The 19,153-nt window shown below is 49.2% G+C and overlaps 1 protein-coding gene across 25 annotated transcripts in view; it reads left to right on the plus strand.

The window, feature by feature from the left end:
- The window catches only part of DDX4 (DEAD-box helicase 4), a 1,188,488-nt gene that overhangs the window by 158,052 nt on the left and 1,011,283 nt on the right, over positions 1-19,153 (plus strand). For all 25 annotated transcript variants that reach the window (XM_063962294.1, XM_063962347.1, XM_063962463.1 and 22 more), the window contains exon 3: positions 4,309-4,348. In XM_063962294.1, the coding sequence (XP_063818364.1) occupies positions 4,309-4,348 (40 nt within the window). The remainder of the gene's footprint in view (positions 1-4,308; positions 4,349-19,153) is intronic.

Here is a 19,153-nt window from a genome sequence, read left to right on the forward strand (position 1 = left end):
TCTCCATATAGATATATATCCCTGAGTGTGTGGGGGTGTCGGTACGTGTATCGGCATGTCTGAAGCGGAAGGCTCATCTAAGGAGGTGGTAGAGCAGATTGTGGTGTCTCCGGTGACGCCGACACATGATTGGGTGGATATGTGGAATGTTTTAAATGCAAATGTGTCTTTATTACATAAGAGAATGGACAAAGCAGAGTCCAGGGAAAAAATGGAGTCAATCCATGGCTTTGGCTGTATCACAGGGCCCTTCATGGTCTCAAACGTCCCCTGTCCCAAGTAGCAGACACTGATACCGACACGGATTCTGACTCCAGTGTAGACTACGATGATGCAAGGTTACACCCAAGGGTGGCCAAAAGTATTCATTATATGATTGCAATAAAAGATGTTTTGCATATCACAGATGACCCCTTTGTCCCTGACAAGAGGGTATGCATGTTAAAGGAAAAGAAACCTGAGGTAACCTTTCCCCCATCTCATGAGCTGAAAGCTTTATTTGAAAAGGTTTGGGATACTCCAGACAAACTGCAGATTCCCAAGAGAATTCTTATGGCGTATCCTTTCCCTGCACAGGACAGGTGACGGTGGGAATCCTCACCCAGGGTGGATAAGGCTTTGACGCGCTTGTCTAAAAAGGTGGCGCTACAGTCTCCAGACACAGCAGCCCTCAAGGATCCTGCTGATCGCAGACAGGAAACTACCTTAAATCAATTTATGCACATATGGGTGCCTTGCTCAGACCGTCAGTAGCGTCATCTTGGGTATGTAGCGCAGTAGCAGCATGGGCAGATAACTTGTCATCTGACATTGATACCCTAGATAGGGATAGCATTTTATTGACCTTGGGTCACATTAAACACGCAGCCTTATATATTAGAGACTGTGAGAGACGTTGGGCTGTTAGGTTCAAGAGCAAACGCTATGGCAATTTCTGCTAGGTGAGCCATGTGGACCCCGCCAAAGGACGGGTGATGCCGACTCAGAGACATATGGAAATTTTGCCTTACAAGGGTGAGGTTTTATTTGGGGAGGGTCTCGCGGACCTGGTTTCCACAGCTACCGCGGGTAATTCTTCTTTTTTACCATATGTTCCCCCACAGCAAAAGAAAACACCTCAATATCAAATGCAGTCCTTTCGGTCGCTTAAGTCCAGAAGAGGTCGGGGCTCTTCCTTCCTCGCCTGAGGTAAGGGTAGAGGGAAGAGAACACCTGCTGCTGCTAGTTCCCAGGAGCAGAAGTCCTCCCCGGCTTCTGCTGAATCCACCGCATAACGCTGGGGCTCCACTGAGGGAGTCTGCACCGGTGGGAGACCTGCTAAAACCAAAAAGAGTTTCTGTTCATCAATGCACTCGTGTTCTGGGGAAAATGGTGGCAGCCTACGAGGCCATCCCCTTCGGCAGGTTTCATGCAAGGACGTTTCAGTGGGACCTCCTGGACAAGTGGTTGGGGTCCCATCTACAAATACATCAGAAGATAAGCCTGTCCCCCAGGGCCAGGGTGTCTCTCCTGTGGTGGCTGCAAAGTACTCGCCTTCTAGAGGGTCGCAGGTTAGGCATTCAAGACTGGGTTCTGGTGACCACGGACGCGAGCCTCCGATGATGGGGAGCAGTCACACAAGGAAGAAATTTTCAGGGGCTATGGTCAAGCCAGGAGGCTTGTCTACACATCAACGTACTGGAGTTGAGGGCCATATACAACGGCCTACGACAAGCGGAGAATCTTCTTTGCGACCTGCCGGTTCTGATTCAATCAGACAATGTCACAGCCGTGGCTCATGTAAACCGCCAAGGCGGGACAAGGAGCAGAGTGGCAATGGTCACATAGACATGATGGCGTCCCGCCTCAACAAGAAGCTTCGGAGGTATTGTGCCAGGTCAAGGGACCCTCAGGCAGTAGCGGTGGACGCCCTGGTGACACCATGGGTGTTTCAGTCGGTCTATGTATTCCCCCCTCTTCCTCTTATCTCAAAAATATTGAGAATCACAAGACCAGAGTGAAAACTATACTCATTGTTCCAGATTGGCCTCGAAGGGCCTGGTATTCAGATCTTCAGGAGATACTCACAGAATAATAGAATATCCGTGGCCTCTTCCTCTCGGGGGACCTGTTGCAACAGGGGCCCTGCGTGTTCCAAGACTTACCACGGTTATGTTTGACGGCATGGCGGTTGAACACCGAATCCTAGCTGGGAAAGGTATTCCGGAGGAAGTCATCCCTACTCTGATAAAAAAAAAATAATACAAATATCCTCAATCAAAAAGGAAAAAATCAAGCGCTCCTAATTGTGCAATATTACTATATAAGTATACACACACCTTTAAATGTGCAACATAAAAGGCTAGGAAGGAGGTGACGGCAAAACATTATCACCGTAATTGGAGGAAGTATGCATCTTGGTGGGAAGCCATGAATGCTCCTACGGAAGATTTCCATCTGGGCCGTTTTCTCCACTTTCTACAGACAGGAGTGGATATGGGCCTAAAATTAAGCTCCATTAAGGTGCAGATTTCGGCCCTATTTTCTTTCAGAAGGAATTGGCTTCTCTCCCAGAAGTCCAGACTTTTGTAAAGGGAGTGCTGCACATCCAGCCTAATTGTGTGCTCCCAGTGGCACCATGGGACCTTAATGTGGTGTTACGGTTCCTGAAGTATCACTGGTTTGAACCTCTTCCAACGGTTGAATTAAAATTTCTCACTTGGAAGGTGGTCATGTTGTTGGCCTTGGCATCTGCAAGGCTGGTGTCCGAATTGGCGTACTTGTCTCACAAGATCCCCTATTTGATTTTCCATCTGGATAGAGCAGAGTTGAGGACTCGTCCTCAATTTTTGCCTAAGGTGGTTTCTTCACTTCATATGAACCAACCTAATGTGGTGCCTGTGGCTACGGATGACTTGGAGGATTCCAAGTCCCTGGATGGAGTCCGGGCCTTAATCTATGTAACCAGGACGGCTCGGGTTAGAAAAACAGAAGCACTGTTTGTCCTGTATGCAGCCAACAAAGTTGGCTCTCCTGCTTCGAAGCAGACTATTGCTCGCTGGATCAGTAAAACGATTCAGCAGGCTCATTCTACGGAAGGATTGCCGTTACCAAATTCGGTAAATGCCCATTCCAATAGGAAGGTGGGCTCTTCTTGGGCGGCTGCCCGAGGCGTCTCGGCTTTACAGGTTTGCCGAGCAGCTACCTGGTCGGGTCCAAACAATTTTGCAAAGTTCTATAAGTTTGATACCCTGGCTGATGAGGACTTTGCGTTTGCTCAGTTAGTGCTGCAGAGTCGTCCGCACTCTCCCGCCCGGTCTGGAGCTTTGGTATAAACCCCATGGTCCTTACAGAGTCCCCAGCATCCTCTAGGACGTAAGAGAATAAGATTTTAAACCTACCGGTATATCTTTTTCTCCTAGTCCGTAGAGGATGCTGGGCGCCCGTCCCAGTGCGGAAAAAATCTGCAAGGCTTGTATATAGTTGTTGCTTACATAAGGGTTATGTTACAGTTGAGATCAGTCTTTAGCTGATACTGTTTTGTTCATACTGTTTTGCATATATTCCAGGTTATGCGGTGTGGGCTGGTATGAATCTTGCCCTTAGATTAGCAAAATCCTTTCCTCGTATTGTCCATCTCCTCTGGGCTCAGTTTCTCTAACTGAGGTCTGGAGGAGGGGCATAGAGGGAGGAGCCAGTGCACACCCATTCTAAAATTCTTTATAGTGCCCATGTCTCCTGCGGAGCCCTTCTATACCCCATGGTCCTTATGGAGTCTCCAGCATCTTCTACGGACTAGGAGAAAGATTTACCGGTAGGTTTAAAATCTTATTTTTTATTATATGATAGAAGCCTCTGATTTAAGCCGAATGTGGATAACTGCATTTTTATTCATAAAGGTAGTGCGTTTGTAGACTAACTCCCCCTCCCCCCCCCCCCCCCCCCCTCCCCCCCCCCCCCACACACACACACACACACACACACACACACACACACACACGGTATATGGTGAGGGACCGAGGCGTTATGGGAAATCTCAAAAGGCTTAACTGTAAGGTGCCAATTGCCTATAACCCCAATGTTATCCCTGTGGACGCTATGGAACTCGACTAAGTCTACCAGAACGCTTATTTTAAATACCTACAAGAATAACGTTTTATCCACAGTACCATTGTTTTATTGTTGCTTGTTTCAAGTGACCATGGATCGAGCTATACCTATTACTATTGTGCATTGCTTTATGGTTTGTTCTACTGATCTGTTAAATTTGTTACGTTTTCTAATGTGCACAAAAGCTAATTTTTTTTTATTTTTATTTTTAATCTTCAGGAACCAGATAGACAAGAGAGAGCTAGAAATTCATATGCTTGTAAGTATATTTTTGAAATCTTGCTTTCTGGGGTAACCACCTTACATCTAGTTTTGGTACTTAACTGTACAAGCTGTGTTTTCTTAGGGTACATACAGTTCAGGCCCAATATTTGCAGGCTTGGATACACACTTGTACAGGTGAAACTCAGAAAATTAGAATATTGTGCAAAAGTTCATTTATTTCAGTAATTAAACTTAAAAGGTGAAACTAATATATAGACTCATTACATGTAAAGTGAGATTTCAAGCCTTTATTTGTTATAATTTTGTTGATTGTGGCTAACAGCGTAAAATAACACCAAATCCAGAATCTCAGAAAATTAGAATATTACATTAAATCAATTAAAGGATCTTAAATACAGAAATGTCTGCCCTCGGAAAAGTATATTCATGTACTCAGCACTTGGTTTGGGCCCGTTTTGCATGAACTACTGCCTCAGTGTGATGTCATGGATTTTATCAGCCTGGGGCACTGCTGAGATGTTATGGAAGACAAAAAAAAAGGATGCTTCAATAGCAGCCTTCAGCTCTGCTGCATTGTTCGGTCTCATCTTTCTTTTCGCAGTGTCCCATAGATTCTTTCTCTTACGTCCTAGGGGATACTGGGAGTCCATTTAGTACCATGGGTTAGACTGGTCCACTAGGAGCCATAAGCACTCTTAAGATATTGATAGTGTGCGCTGGCACTTCCCTCTATGGGCCTCCTACCAGACTAGGTCAATGTTCCCGGAGGAGCCGGTCACGTCTCTAGAAGCTCCTGAAGAATGTTCTGCATTTATTTTCTGAGTATTTTCAGGCAGGACTGGATGGCACCTGCCTGCCTGTTTCGTGGGACTTAGGGGGGTGGCGGAATGGCCCAACCTCTGAGTTAATGGTCCCGTTCCCTGCTGACCGGACACTAGCTCCTGAGGGAACTATTCGCAAGCCCCACGACTGCGATCCTACATTTCCGCAGCACGCCGCCACCCCTAACGGAGCCAGAAAAATGAAGAGTGGTGAGTACTAAGCTGGCGTCCCAGTTAGCGGGTAGCCGGCCATTAAGGTGGCATGAGGTTACGGAGACGCGCTGCTTCTTCACGGGGCGGACTGCGTCTCCCACTGTGTACGAACACAAACGCTGAACAGCAGACACCAGCGCCATTTTCCCTCTGCAGCTGACAGACGCTGACTGACAGGGACGCACCGCTCTTCCGGAGAGACTCCAGATTACGTCAGCGGTACCAGGGGGTGATGGGGGGTGGGGGGGGGGGGGGAATTATTAGTGTACTAAATCCTTAATCTGGGTACTTCGTCTGCGACCCTGCTAAACTTGGCATTAGCGTTAAGGGCGCAGTGTGCTGGTTCCATACTCCCTCTCTCCCTGGAATGGCTTTTTGTGGGTTAATTATGCGTTTAAACTTTTCCTCTGTGTGCGATAACTGTTACAGTATGTCAGGCAAAGGGTGTGTTTCATGTAAGGCACAGTGTTCCTCTTCCCTTGGGGGTTCACTAGTGTGTACTCAATGTAGTGTCCCTACCCAGGCTAGTGGTGCTGAACTAGCATGGCTAGACTCCATTTAGGGGAATTATTTCCACAATCTCTACTAAGTTAACTCAGAATATGAGAGACTCAATCTGAGTTTATGAAAGACTCAGTACCCAAACCAGCGTCTCAGTCCCCTGCCATTTGTCTGCAAAAACGCACTTTGGCCCACATCCTGCATTCTGACTCTAATTATGAGGGGTCAGACATGGAGGGTGAAGTGGACTCAGAGGTGGGGGAGGGTACTGTATCGCAGGGAATAGAGGCAATCAGAGAAGTTCTGATAATCCCTGATATGGTGACGGAGGAGTGTGAGTAATCTTATTTTCTCTAACGTCCTAAGTGGATGCTGGGGACTCCGTAAGGACCATGGGGAATAGCGGCTCCGCAGGAGGCTGGGCACAAAAGTAAAGCTTTAGGACTACCTGGTGTGCGCTGGCTCCTCCCCCTATGACCCTCCTCCAAGCCTCAGTTAGATTTTTGTGCCCGGCCGAGAAGGGTGCACACTAGGGGCTCTCTTGAGCTTCTTAGTGAAAGTTTTAGTTTAGGTTTTTTATTTTCAGTGAGACCTGCTGGCAACAGGCTCACTGCATCGAGGGACTAAGGGGAGAAGAAGCGAACTCACCTGCGTGCAGAGTGGATTGGGCTTCTTAGGCTACTGGACACCATTAGCTCCAGAGGGACCGAACACAGGCCCAGCCTCGGAGCTCGGTCCCAGAGCCGCGCCGCCGGCCCCCTTACAGAGCCAGAAGCAAGAAGAGGTCCGGAAAATCGGCGGCAGAAGACATCCTGTCTTCACCAAGGTAGCGCACAGCACTGCAGCTGTGCGCCATTGCTCCTCAGCACACTTAACACTTCGGTCACTGAGGGTGCAGGGCGCTAGGGGGGGGCGCCCTGAGCAGCAATATAAACACCTTGGCTGGCGAAAATACATCACATATAGCCCCCAGGGCTATATGGATGAATTTTAACCCCTGCCAGAATCCATAAAAAAGCAGGGGAGAAGTCCGCGAAAAAGGGGCGGAGCCTATCTCCTCAGCACACTGGCGCCATTTTCCCTCACAGCTCCGTTGGAGGGAAACTCCCCTGGCTCTCCCCTGCAGTCACTACACTACAGAAAGGGTTAAAAAAGAGAGGGGGGCACTAATTAGGCGCAGTATTAACAATACAGCAGCTATAAGGGGAAAAACACTTATATAAGGTTATCCCTGTATATATATAGCGCTTTGGTGTGTGCTGGCAAACTCTCCCTCTGTCTCCCCAAAGGGCTAGTGGGGTCCTGTCCTCTATCAGAGCATTCCCTGTGTGTGTGCTGTATGTCGGTACGTTTGTGTCGACATGTATGAGGAGAAAAATGATGTGGAGACGGAGCAGATTGCCTGTAATAGTGATGTCACCCCCTAGGGGGTCGACACCTGAGTGGATGAACTGTTGGAAGGAATTACGTGACAGTGTCAGCTCTGTATAAAAGACAGTGGTTGACATGAGACAGCCGGCTACTCAGCTTGTGCCTGTCCAGACGTCTCATAGGCCGTCAGGGGCTCTAAAGCGCCCGTTACCTCAGATGGCAGATATAGACGCCGACACGGATACTGACTCCAGTGTCGACGGTGAAGAGACAAATGTGACTTCTAGTAGGGCCACACGTTACATGATTGAGGCAATGAAAAATGTTTTACACATTTCTGATAATACGAGTACCACCAAAAAGGGGTATTATGTTCGGTGAGGAAAAACTACCTGTAGTTTTCCTGAATCTGAGAAATTAAATGAGGTGTGTGATGATGCGTGGTTTTCCCCCGATAACAACTGATAATTTCTAAAATGTTATTGGCATTATATCCTTTCCCGCCAGAGGTTAGGGTGCGTTGGGAAACACCCCCTAGGGTGGATAAAGCGCTCACACGCTTGTAAGGGCTCTACCCTCTCCTGAGATGGCCGCCCTTAAGGATCCTGCTGATAGAAAGCAGGAGGGTATCCTAAAATGTATTTACACACTTACTGGTGTTATACTGCGACCAGCAATCGCCTCAGCCTGGATGTGCAGTGCTGGGTTGGCGTGGTCGGATTCCCTGACTGAAAATATTGATACCCTAGATAGGGACAGTATATTTTTGCCTATAGAGCATTTAAAAGATGCATTTCTATATATGCGTGATGCACAGCGGAATATTTGCCGACTGGCATCAAGTCTAAGTGCGTTGTCCATTTCTACCAGTAGAGGGTTATGGACACGTCAGTGGTCAGGTGATGCGTATTCCAAACGGCATTTGGAAGTATTGCCTTAATAAGGGGAGGAGTTATTTGGGGTCGGTCTTTCAGACCTGGTGGCCACGGCAACAGCTGGGAAATCCACGTTTGTACCCCAGGTCGCCTCTCAACATGAGAAGACGCCGTATTATCAGGCGCAGTCTTTTCGTGGACAAGCGGGCAAAATGTTCCTCATTTCTGCCCCGTGACAGAGGGAGAGGAAAAAGGCTGCAGAAATCAGCCAGTTCCCAGGAACAGAAACCCTCTCCCAAGCCCTCAGTATGACGCTGGGGCTTTACAAGCAGAATCAGGCACGGTGGGGGGCCCGTCTCAATGAATTTCAGCGCGCAGTGGGCTCACTCGCAAGTAGACCCCTGGATCCTTCAGGTGATATCTCAGGGGTACAAATTGGAATTCGAGACGTCTCCCCCTCGCCGTTTTCCTGAAGTCGGCTTTACCGATGTCTCCTTCTGACAGGGAGACAGTTTTGGAAGCCATTCACAAGCTGTATTCCCAGCAGGTGATAATCAAGGTACCCCTCCTGCAACAGGGAACGGGGTATTATTCCACACTGTTGTGGTACCGAAGCCGGACGGCTCGGTGAGACCGATTCGAAATCTAAAATCTTTGAACACTTACATACAGAGGTTCAAATTCAAGATTGAGTCACTCAGAGCAGTGATTGCGAACCTGGAAGAAGGGGACTACATGATGTCTCGGGACATCAAGGATGCTTACCTTCATGTCAAAATTTACCCTTCTCACCAAGGGTACCTCAGGTTTATGGTACAGAACTGTCACTATCAGTTCAGACGCTGCCGTATGGATGGTCCACGGCACCCCGGGTCTTTACCAAGGTAATGGCCGAAATGATGATATTCCTTCGAAGGAAGGGAATTTTAGTTATCCCTTACTTGGACGATTCCCTGATAAGGGTAAGATCCAGGGAACAGTTGGAGGTCGGTGTAGCACTATCTCAGGTAGTGTTGCGGCAGCACGATTGGATTCTCAATATTCCAAAATCGCAGCTGGTTCCGACGACTTGTCTTCTGCTCCTAGGGATGATCCTGGACACAGTCCAGAAAAAGGTGTTTCTCCCGGAGGGGAAAGCCAGGGAGTTATCCGAGCTAGTCAGGAACCTCCTAAAACCGAGCCAAGTCTCAGTGCCTCAATGCACAAGGGTTCTGGGTAAAATGGTGGCTTCCTACGAAGCAATCCCATTCGGCAGATTCCACGCAAGAACTTTCCAGTGGGACCTGCTGGACAAATGGTCCGGGTCGCATCTTCAGATGCATCAGCGGATAACCCTGTCACCAAGGACAAGGGTGTCCCTCCTGTGGTGGTTGCAGAGTGCTCATCTTCTAGAGGGCCGCAGATTCGGCATTCAGGACTGGGTCCTGGTGACCACGGATGCCAGCCTGCGAGGCTGGGGAGCAGTCACACAGGGAAGGAATATCCAGGGCTTATGGTCAAGCCTGGAGACATCACTTCACATAAATATCCTGAAGCGAAGGGCCATTTACAATGCTCTAAGCTTAGCAAGACCTCTGCTTCAAGGTCAGCCGGTGTTGATCCAGTCGGACAACATCACGGCAGTCACCCACGTAAACAGACAGGGTGGCACAAGAAGCAGGAGGGCAATGGCAGAAGCTGCAAGGATTCTTCGCTGGGCGGAAAATCATGTGATAGCACTGTCAGCAGTATTCATTCCGGGAGTGGACAACTGGGAAGCAGACTTCCTCAGCACGACCTCCACCCGGGAGAGTGGGGACTTCACCCAGAAGTCTTCCACATGATTATAAACCGTTGGGAAAAACTCGACAGGTATTGCGCCAGGTCAAGGGACCCTCAGGCAATAGCTGTAGACGCTCTGGTAACACCGTGGGTGTACCAGTCAGTGTATGTGTTCCCTCCTCTGCCTCTCATACCCAAGGTACTGAGATTGATAAGATGGAGAGGAGTAAGCACTATATTCGTGGCTCCGGATTGGCCAAGAAGGACTTGGTAACCGGAACTTCAAGAGATGCTCACGGAGGATCCGTGGCCTCTACCTCTAAGAAGGGACCTGCTCCAACAAGGACCCTGTCTGTTCCAAGACTTACCGCGGCTGCGTTTGACGGCATGGCGGTTGAACGCCGGATCCTTAAGGAAAAAAGGCATTCCGGATGAAGTCATCCCTATCCTGATCAAAGCCAGGAAGGATGTAACCGCAAAACATTATCACCGCATTTGGCGAAAATATGTTGCGTGGTGCGAGGCCAGTAAGGCCCGACGGAGGAAATTCAACTGGGTCGATTCCTACATTTCCTGCAAACAGGAGTGTCTATGGGCCTGAAATTGGGGTCCATTAAGGTTCAAATTTCGGCCCTGTCAATTTTCTTCCAAAAAGAACTAGCTTCAGTCCCTGAAGTTCAGACGTTTGTAAAAGGGGTAATGCATATACAGCCTCCTTTTGTGCCTCCAGTGGCACTTTGGGATCTCAATGTAGTTTTTTGGGTTCCAAAAGTCACATTGGTTTGAACCACTGAAATCTGTGGAGTTAAAATATCTCACATGGAAAGTGGTCATGCTGTTGGCCCTGGCCTGGGCCAGGCGCGTGTCAGAATTGGCGGCTTTATCCTGTAAAAGCCCTTATCTGATTTTCCATTCGGACAGGGCGGAATTGAGGACTCGTCCTCAGTTTCTCCCTAAGGTGGTTTCAGCGTTTCACCTGAACCAACCTATTGTGGTGCCTGCGGCTACTAGGGACTTGGAGGACTCCAAGTTGCTAGACGTTGTCAGGGCCCTGAAAATATGTTTCCAGGACGACTGGAGTCAGAAAATCTGACTCGCTGTTTATCCTGTATGCACCCAACAAGCTGGGTGCTCCTGCTTCTAAGCAGACTATTGCTCGTTGGATTTGTAGTACAATTCAGCTTGCACATTCTGTGGCAGGCCTGCCACAGCCAAAAATCTGTAAATGCCCACTCCACAAGGAAGGTGGGCTCATCTTGGGCGGCTGCCCGAGGGGTCTCGGCTTTACAACTTTGCCGAGCAGCTACTTGGTCAGGAGCAAATACGTTTGTAAAATTCTACAAAATTGATACCCTGGCTGAGGAGGACCTGGAGTTCTCTCAATTGGTGCTGCAGAGTCATCCGCACTCTCCCGCCCGTTTGGGAGCTTTGGTATAATCCCCATGGTCCTTACGGAGTCCCCAGCATCCACTTAGGACGTTAGAGAAAATAAGAATTTACTTACCGATAATTCTATTTCTCGTAGTCCGTAGTGGATGCTGGGCGCCCATCCCAAGTGCGGATTGTCTGCAATACTGGTGCATAGTTATTGTTACCAAAAAAAAAAAAAAAATCGGGTTATTGCTGTAGTGAGCCATCTTTTCTAGAGGCTCCTCTGTTATCATGCTGTTAACTGGGTTCAGATCACAAGTTGTACGGTGTGATTGGTGTGGCTGGTATGAGTCTTACCCGGGATTCAAAATCCTTCCTTATTGTGTACGCTCGTCCGGGCACAGTATCCTAACTGAGGCTTGGAGGAGGGTCATAGGGGGAGGAGCCAGTGCACACCAGATAGTCCTAAAGCTTTCTTTAGATGTGCCCAGTCTCCTGCGGAGCCGCTATTCCCCATGGTCCTTACGGAGTCCCCAGCATCCACTACGGACTACGAGAAATAGAATTATCGGTAAGTAAATTCTTATTTTAAAAGAAATCCTCAGCCACTTTTCCTGTGTCAAAGGAACTAAATACCCTAAAAATGGGAAAGGATAAATAAATATTATCAAAGGGAGTGCTATATGTTTTTCAATGGTTCAAATAACAATTTATTATGTAAAATATTTTAAAAGTTTGTCTAAAATAGATCAATATAATAAAAAATGCAAATTACACCAATAATAATCACTAGCACATAAAAGGATCTCTGTTACCACAGTTCTTTAGTGTAGAGTCCACAGACAATGTGTGTATAGGAGCTTCAATATAGTATGTTTAAGCAAACTGCAGGTGCTATTTGTAACTCCAATGAGAGACTGTTATATGGATAGTCAGAAATTAGCCAGGTTATTATCTTTTTGGACAGAGACGCAGCCGTAACTTGATACGGCTTGCACAGTGTAGAACACCCCACAGAGATACCACTCTTGTGTGCCCTCCCCACCGCTGAAACCGAATTCTCACCATTGCCGTTAGTTTTCTTTAGCACAGCCGGCTGTATTGCATGTATTGGGTGGTGTCGGGTAGATGCAGCGGTACGTCTGTGTCCACAGGGAGGGGAAGCGCAGCTCCGGGTGGCAGCCGATGAATAAAACCAAAAACAGCCTCAGGTCTGTGGATCCTTGTAGGTACTCCGGATCATGTAGGTGCAGTGATAAAATCCCTTAATGCATTTCTCCGTGCTTATTAGACATACGGTTTCATCAGAAGGTCCCCTGCGCTACCCCTCCCTGTGAAAGATATTGGACTCCTCAGTTCACATGCCGCTACCATGGCAGTATCGGCTCGGCGGGCGTTGTGGATTCGCCAATGGAACGTGGATTCAGATTCCAAAAGAAATATGGAGGCTTTCCCATATAAAGGTGAGGCCTTATTTGGCGATGGACTGGATGCGTTAGTCTCGGCAGCTTACCGCAGGTAAGTCAACATTTTTGCCCTATGCACCTGCACTGGCAGAAAAGACATATCATCTGCACATGCAGTCCTTTCGGCCCAATAAATACAAAAAAGCGAGAGGTTCCCCCTTTGCCTGAAGGGGAAAGGGAAAGAAGTCCACAACAGCTTCAGGTTCCCAGGAGCAGAAGTCTACCCCTACTTCTACCAAATCTTCAGCATGACGCTGGGGCTCCTTTGCGGGAGGCCGCTCGGGTGGGGGCACGTCTCAAACTGTTCAGCCAAGGTTGGATTCTGTCTGGCCTGGATCCCTGGGTGTTGCAAATAGTGTCCCAGGGATACAAGCTGGAGTTTCAAGACGTTCCCCCATGCCGATTTTTCAAATCGACCTTGCCAGCTTCTTTTCCAGAAAGGGAAGCAGTAACAGCGGCAATCCAAAAATTGTCAGGATCAGGTCATAGTCCTGGTATCTTTGTCACAACAAGGGGAGGTGTTTTATTCAAGCCTTTTTGTAGTTCCGAAGCCGGACGGCTCGGTCAGACCGATCATAAACCTGAAAAATCTGAATCTCTACTTGAAACGATTCAAGTTCAAAATGGAATCACTGAGGGCAGTGATTTCCAGTCTGGAGGAGGGGGACTACATGGTGTCTGTAGACATAAAATATGCTTACCTGCATGTTCCCATTTATCCTCCTCACCAGGCTTATGAGATTCGCGGTTCAGGATTACCATTACTAATTCCAGACGTTACCTTTTGGCCTCTCCACTGTGCCGAGGGTATTCACCAAGGTGATGGAGGAGATGGTTCTCCTGTGTCAAAAAGGAGTCAATATAATAACTTATTTAGACGACCTCCTGATAAAGGCGAGATCCAGGGAGCAGTTGTTAAAAAACATCATACTCTCCCTGTCAATATTCCAACAACACGGTTGGATCATAAATTATCCAAAGTCACAGTTGGAACCGACGAAAAGATTGTCTTTTCTCGTGATGATTCTGGACACAAGTTCAGAGTATTTCTTCCGGTGGAAAAGGCTCTGGAAATCCAGAAAATGGTAAAACATATATTGAAACCATCGAGTGTGTCGATCCATCAGTGCATTCGGTTGTTGGGGAAGATGGTGGCGGCCTACAAGGCCATACAGTTTGGCAGGTTCCATGCCAGGGTATTCCAGTGGGACCTGTTGGACAAGTGGTTGGGATCCCACCTACACATGCACCGGAAGATAATCCTGTCGTCAAAAGCCAGGGTTTCGCTCCTGTGGTGGCTACACAGTTCTCGCCTACTAGAGCAGGGGTGGGCAATTATTTCAGCTGAGGGGCCCCTTGACACTTTCTTGTCACTATCCGTGGGTCACGCATAAAATAGCAGCTCCCAGCTCCCCCTCCCCACATGCCAAAAATATAGGGACGTGGCTTCGTGTGGAAGGGGCATGGCCAACAAATAATACAGATTCATATTAGGCTGCTCCATTATTCAAATTGCGCCACACAGTAGCGCCACTTACACACATTACACCAGGTAGAGCCCCCTTTTACACACATTATGGCAGGTAGAGCCCCTTTTACACACATTATGGCAGGTAGAGCTCCCTTATACACAGTATGGATGGTAGAGCCCCCTTTTACACATTACAGCAGGTACAGCCCCCTTTTACACATTACAGCAGGTAGAGCCCCCTTTTACACATTAACATTTTATTTGGGATAATCATTGCGCAGCAAGCAAATTATCCAGTGTCTTGTGGCCCCTGGGGAAAGGTGTGACACAGTGATAGAACTCGGGGGGTGACGCAGTGACAGAACACGGGGGGGTGGGTGACAATGACAGAACACGGTGGGTGACACGGTGACAGGACGCGGGGGTGACACGGTGACAGAACACTGGGGTGACACGGTGACAGAACACTGGGGTGACACGGTGACAGAACACGGTGGGGGTGACACAGTGACAGAACACGGATGTGACAGTGACAAAACACGGGAGTGACAGAACCTCTGGGGTGACACGGTGACAGAACACGGTGGGGTGACAGTGACAGAACACGGGGGTGACACAGTGACAGAACACTGGTGTGACAGTGACAGAACACGGGGGTGACAGTGACAGAACACTGGTGTGACCGTGACAGAACACTGGGGTGACAGGGTGACAGAATACGGTGGGGGTGACAGTGACGGAACACGGTGGGGGTGACAGAACACGGGGGTGTGACACAGTGACAGAACATAGGGGGGTGACAGAACACTGGGGTGACACGGTGGGGGTAACATTGACAGAACACGGGGGTGACACTGACAAACGGGGGTGACACGGTGACAGAACACGGGGGGGTGACATGGTGACAGAACACGGGGGTGTTACGGTGACAGAACACGGGGGGGGTGACACGGTGACAGAACACGGGGGGGGGGTGACATGGTGACAGAACACGGGAGGGGTTGGTACAGCGAGAGCTAAAGGTAGGTTAAGTGACCTAAAACCTAAAAACAGTCTGACGCCACTGCCCGCACACACAAATATACACACACTAACACACACACACACACACACTTTATTTCTTTCACTCACTTTTTCCAGTAACTCACTGATCTAGCTGGCAGTGCAGGAAGGATTGATCTGTAGTAGTAGTCTGCTCGTCCCTGTAGCCCTGCCCCCTGAGGTCCCATGTAGCCACGCCCCCTGAGGTTCCGTGTAGTCACGCCCCTTCGTCGACCCGTAGCTCCGCCCCCTTTTCGGCTGAACACAGCCGTTGTCACTGGGGACTCTGGAGGCGCCGTGCAGCAGTAGCTGGGGAGACTGCATCGGCAGCTTGAAGGTACTGCAGAGCAATGACAAGCAGTCAGGCCGCTTGTCATTGCTCGCTGGTGGGAGGCAGTGGGCCGGGCAGGATCTGTTTGCGGGCTGCATCCGGCCCGCGGGCCGTATTTTGCCCATCCCTATACTAGAGGGATGCAGGTTCGGGATTCAGGACTGGCTCCTGGTAACCACGGATGCAAGTCTCCGAGGCTGGGGAGCCGTCACTCAGGGAGAAAGCTCCCAGGGAAAATGGTCAAGTCAGGAAGCCTGCCTTCACAAAAACGTGCTGGAATTGAGAGCCATTTACAATGGCCTTCAACAAGCGGTACATCTTCAAGATCATCCCATCCAGATCCAGTCGGACAATGTAACAGCAGTCGCGTATATAAACATGCAGGGCGGAACGAAAAGCAGAGCAGCAATGGCAGAGGTGACGAAGATCCATCCCCCTCTGGGCAGAAAGACATGTAAAGGCTCTGTCTGCAATTTTCATTCCGGGAGTCGACAACTGGGAAGCAGACTTCCTCAGCAGACACGATCTCCATCCAGGAGAGTGTGGCCTCCACCAAGAAGTCTATGCAGAGGTGACAAGTCTTTGGGGAGTTTCTCAAGTAGACATGATGGTGTCTTGTCTAAACAAGAAGCTTCAGAAATATTGTTCCAGGTCGAGAGACCCTCAAGCAATAGCGGTGGATGCGCTGGTGGCCAGTGGGTGTTCCAGTCAGTGTATGTCTTACCTCCACTTCTGCTGATCCCAAAAGTTCTCAGGATCATAAGAACAAGGGTTCGAGCAATCTTCATTGCCCCAGACTGGCCAAGGAGGGCTTGGTACCCAGATCTTCAGGAGTTGCTCATAAAAGATCCTCGGCCTCTTCCTCTTCGCGAGGACCTGCTGCAGCAGGGGCCGTGCGTGTATCAAGACTTAACGCAGCTACGTTTGACGGCATGGCTGAGCGCCGGATCCTAGCCCGAAAGGGTGTTCCCAAGGAAGTCCTCCCCACCCTTATTCAGGCCAGGAAAGGAGTAACGTCGAAACATTACTACCGTATTTGGAGAGAATGTGTCTTGGTGTGAATCCAAGAAGGCTCCTACGGAAGATTTTGAGTTGGGACGTTTTCTGCAGGCTGGTGTGGAGGCGGCCCTACGATTGGGATCAATCAAGGTCCAGATTTCGGCCTTGTCAGTGTTCTTCCAAAAACAGTTGGCCTCTCTTCCAGAGGTTCAGACCTTCGTGAAAGGGGTTCTGCACATCCAGCGTCCATTTGTGCCTCCAGTGGCACCATGGGACTTCAACGTGGTGTTGCAGTTCCTTCAATCGGATTGGTTTGAGCCTCTACATGAGAGAGAGTTGAAGTTTCCCACTTGGTGATGCTTTTGGTATCTGCGCGGCGGGTGTCTGAATTGGAGGCCTTGTCTCACAAGAGCCCTTACTTGATCTTCCATGAAGATAGGGCAGAGTTGAGAACTCGTCAACATTTTCTTCCAAAGGTGGTTTCATCTTTCCACATAAACCAACCTATTGTGGTGCCAGTAGTTACTGACACGTTCACTGAGTCAAAGTCTCTAGATGTGGTTAGAGCTTTGAAGATTTATGTTGCTAAAACAGCTCGAATACGGAAAACAGGTTTTGTTTGTCCTGTATGCTCCCAACAAGATTGGGTGTCCTGTTTCCAAGCAGACTTGCTCGCTGGATCAGAGGTACGATTCAGCAAGCTCATTCTACGGCTGGATTGCCGTTACCGATGTCGGTGAAGGCCCATTTTACTAGGAAGGTGGTCTCCTCCTGGGCGGCTGCCCGGTGGGTTTCGGCATTACAACTTTGCCGAGCAGCTACTTGGTCAGGGTCAAACACATTTGCAAAATTCTACAAGTTTGACACTTTGGCCGATGAGGACCTCAAGTTCGGTCAATCGGTGCTGCAGGGTCATCCGCACTCTCCCGCCCGTACTGTAGCTTTGGTATAAAGGACGTATGAGAAAATAGGATTTCTCTAACGTCCTAGTGGATGCTGGGGACTCCGTAAGGACCATGGGGAATAGCGGGCTCCGCAGGAGACTGGGCACTCTAAAGAAAGATTTAGTACTATCTGGTGTGCACTGGCTCCTCCCTCTATGCCCCTCCTCCAGACCTCAGTTAGAATCTGTGCCCGGCCGAGCTGGGTGCTCCTAGTGGGCTCTCCTGAGCTTACTAGAAAAGGTATTTTGTTAGGTTTTGTTTTCAGAGAGCTTCTGCTGGCAACAAACTCTCTGCTACGAGGGACTGAGGGGAGAGAAGCAAACCTACTCACGGCAGCTAGGTAGCGCTTCTTAGGCTACTGGACACCATTAGCTCCAGAGGGATCGAACACGGGTACCTAACCTTGATTGTCCGTTCCCGGAGCCGCGCCGCCGTCCCCCTCGCAGAGCCAGAAGCAGCAGAAGCATGAAGACATCGAAATCGGCGACTGAAGACTCCTGTCTTCACTTAAGGTAGCGCACAGCACTGCAGCTGTGCGCCTTTGCTCCCACAGCACACCGCACACTCCGGTCACTGTAGGGTGCAGGGCGCAGGGGGGGGCGCCCTTGGCTGCAATTAAATACCTTTTTTGGCAAAAAGAGGCATATATAGCGTCTGGGACTGTATATATGCCAGAGCCCCCGCCATTTTTTATACATTTAAGTGGGACAGAAGCCCGCTGCTGAGGGGGCGGGGCCTTCGTCCTCAGCACACCAGCGCCATTTTCTCTTCACAGTTCCGCTGGAAGGACGCTCCCCAGGCTCTCCCCAGCAGTATTCAGGTGCATTAGAGGGTAAAAAAGAGAGGGGGGGCACATAAATTTAGGCGCAGTATATATACATATATTAACAGCAGCTACAGGGTAAACACTAAGGTACTGTGTAATCCCAGGGTTATATAGCGCTTGGGTGTGTGCTGGCATACTCTCTCTCTGTCTCCCCAAAAGCCTTTTGTGGGGTCCTGTCCTCAGTCAGAGCATTCCCTGTGTGTGTGCTGTGTCGGTACGCCTGTGTCGACATGTTTGATGAGGAAGGATACGTGGAGGCAGAACAAGTGCAGCTGAGTGTGGTGCCGCCGACTGTGCCGACACCTGATTGGATGGATATGTGGAAGGTGTTAAATGATGATGTAAACTCCTTGCATAACAGGTTGGATAAAACTGTAACCGGGGGACAGGCAGGGTCTCAACCCATGCCTGCTCCTGCAGCGCAGAGGCCCTCAGGGTCCTAAAAGCGCACACTATCCCTGATAGTTGACACAGATGTCGACACGGAGTCTGACTCCAGTGTCGATGACGATGAGGCAAAGTTGCTGCCTAAAATGACTAAAGCCATCCGCTACATGATTGTAGCTATGAAGGATGTATTACACATTTCTGAGGAAAATCCTGTCCCTGACAAGAGGATTTATATTTATGGGGAGAAAAAGCATGAAGTGACTTTTCCCCCTTCCCATGAATTAAATGAATTATGTGAAAAAGCATGGGATTCCCCTGACAGGAAGGTGATAGTTTCCAAGAGATTACTCATGGCGTATCCTTTCCCGCCAACGGACAGGTTACGCTGGGAATCCTCCCCTAGGGTGGACAAGGCATTGACACGCTTGTCTAAAAAGGTGGCCCTGCCGTCTCCGGAT

Source organism: Pseudophryne corroboree, chromosome 1 (genome assembly GCF_028390025.1).
Source record: "Pseudophryne corroboree isolate aPseCor3 chromosome 1, aPseCor3.hap2, whole genome shotgun sequence".
Classification (NCBI taxonomy): Eukaryota; Metazoa; Chordata; class Amphibia; order Anura; family Myobatrachidae; genus Pseudophryne; species Pseudophryne corroboree.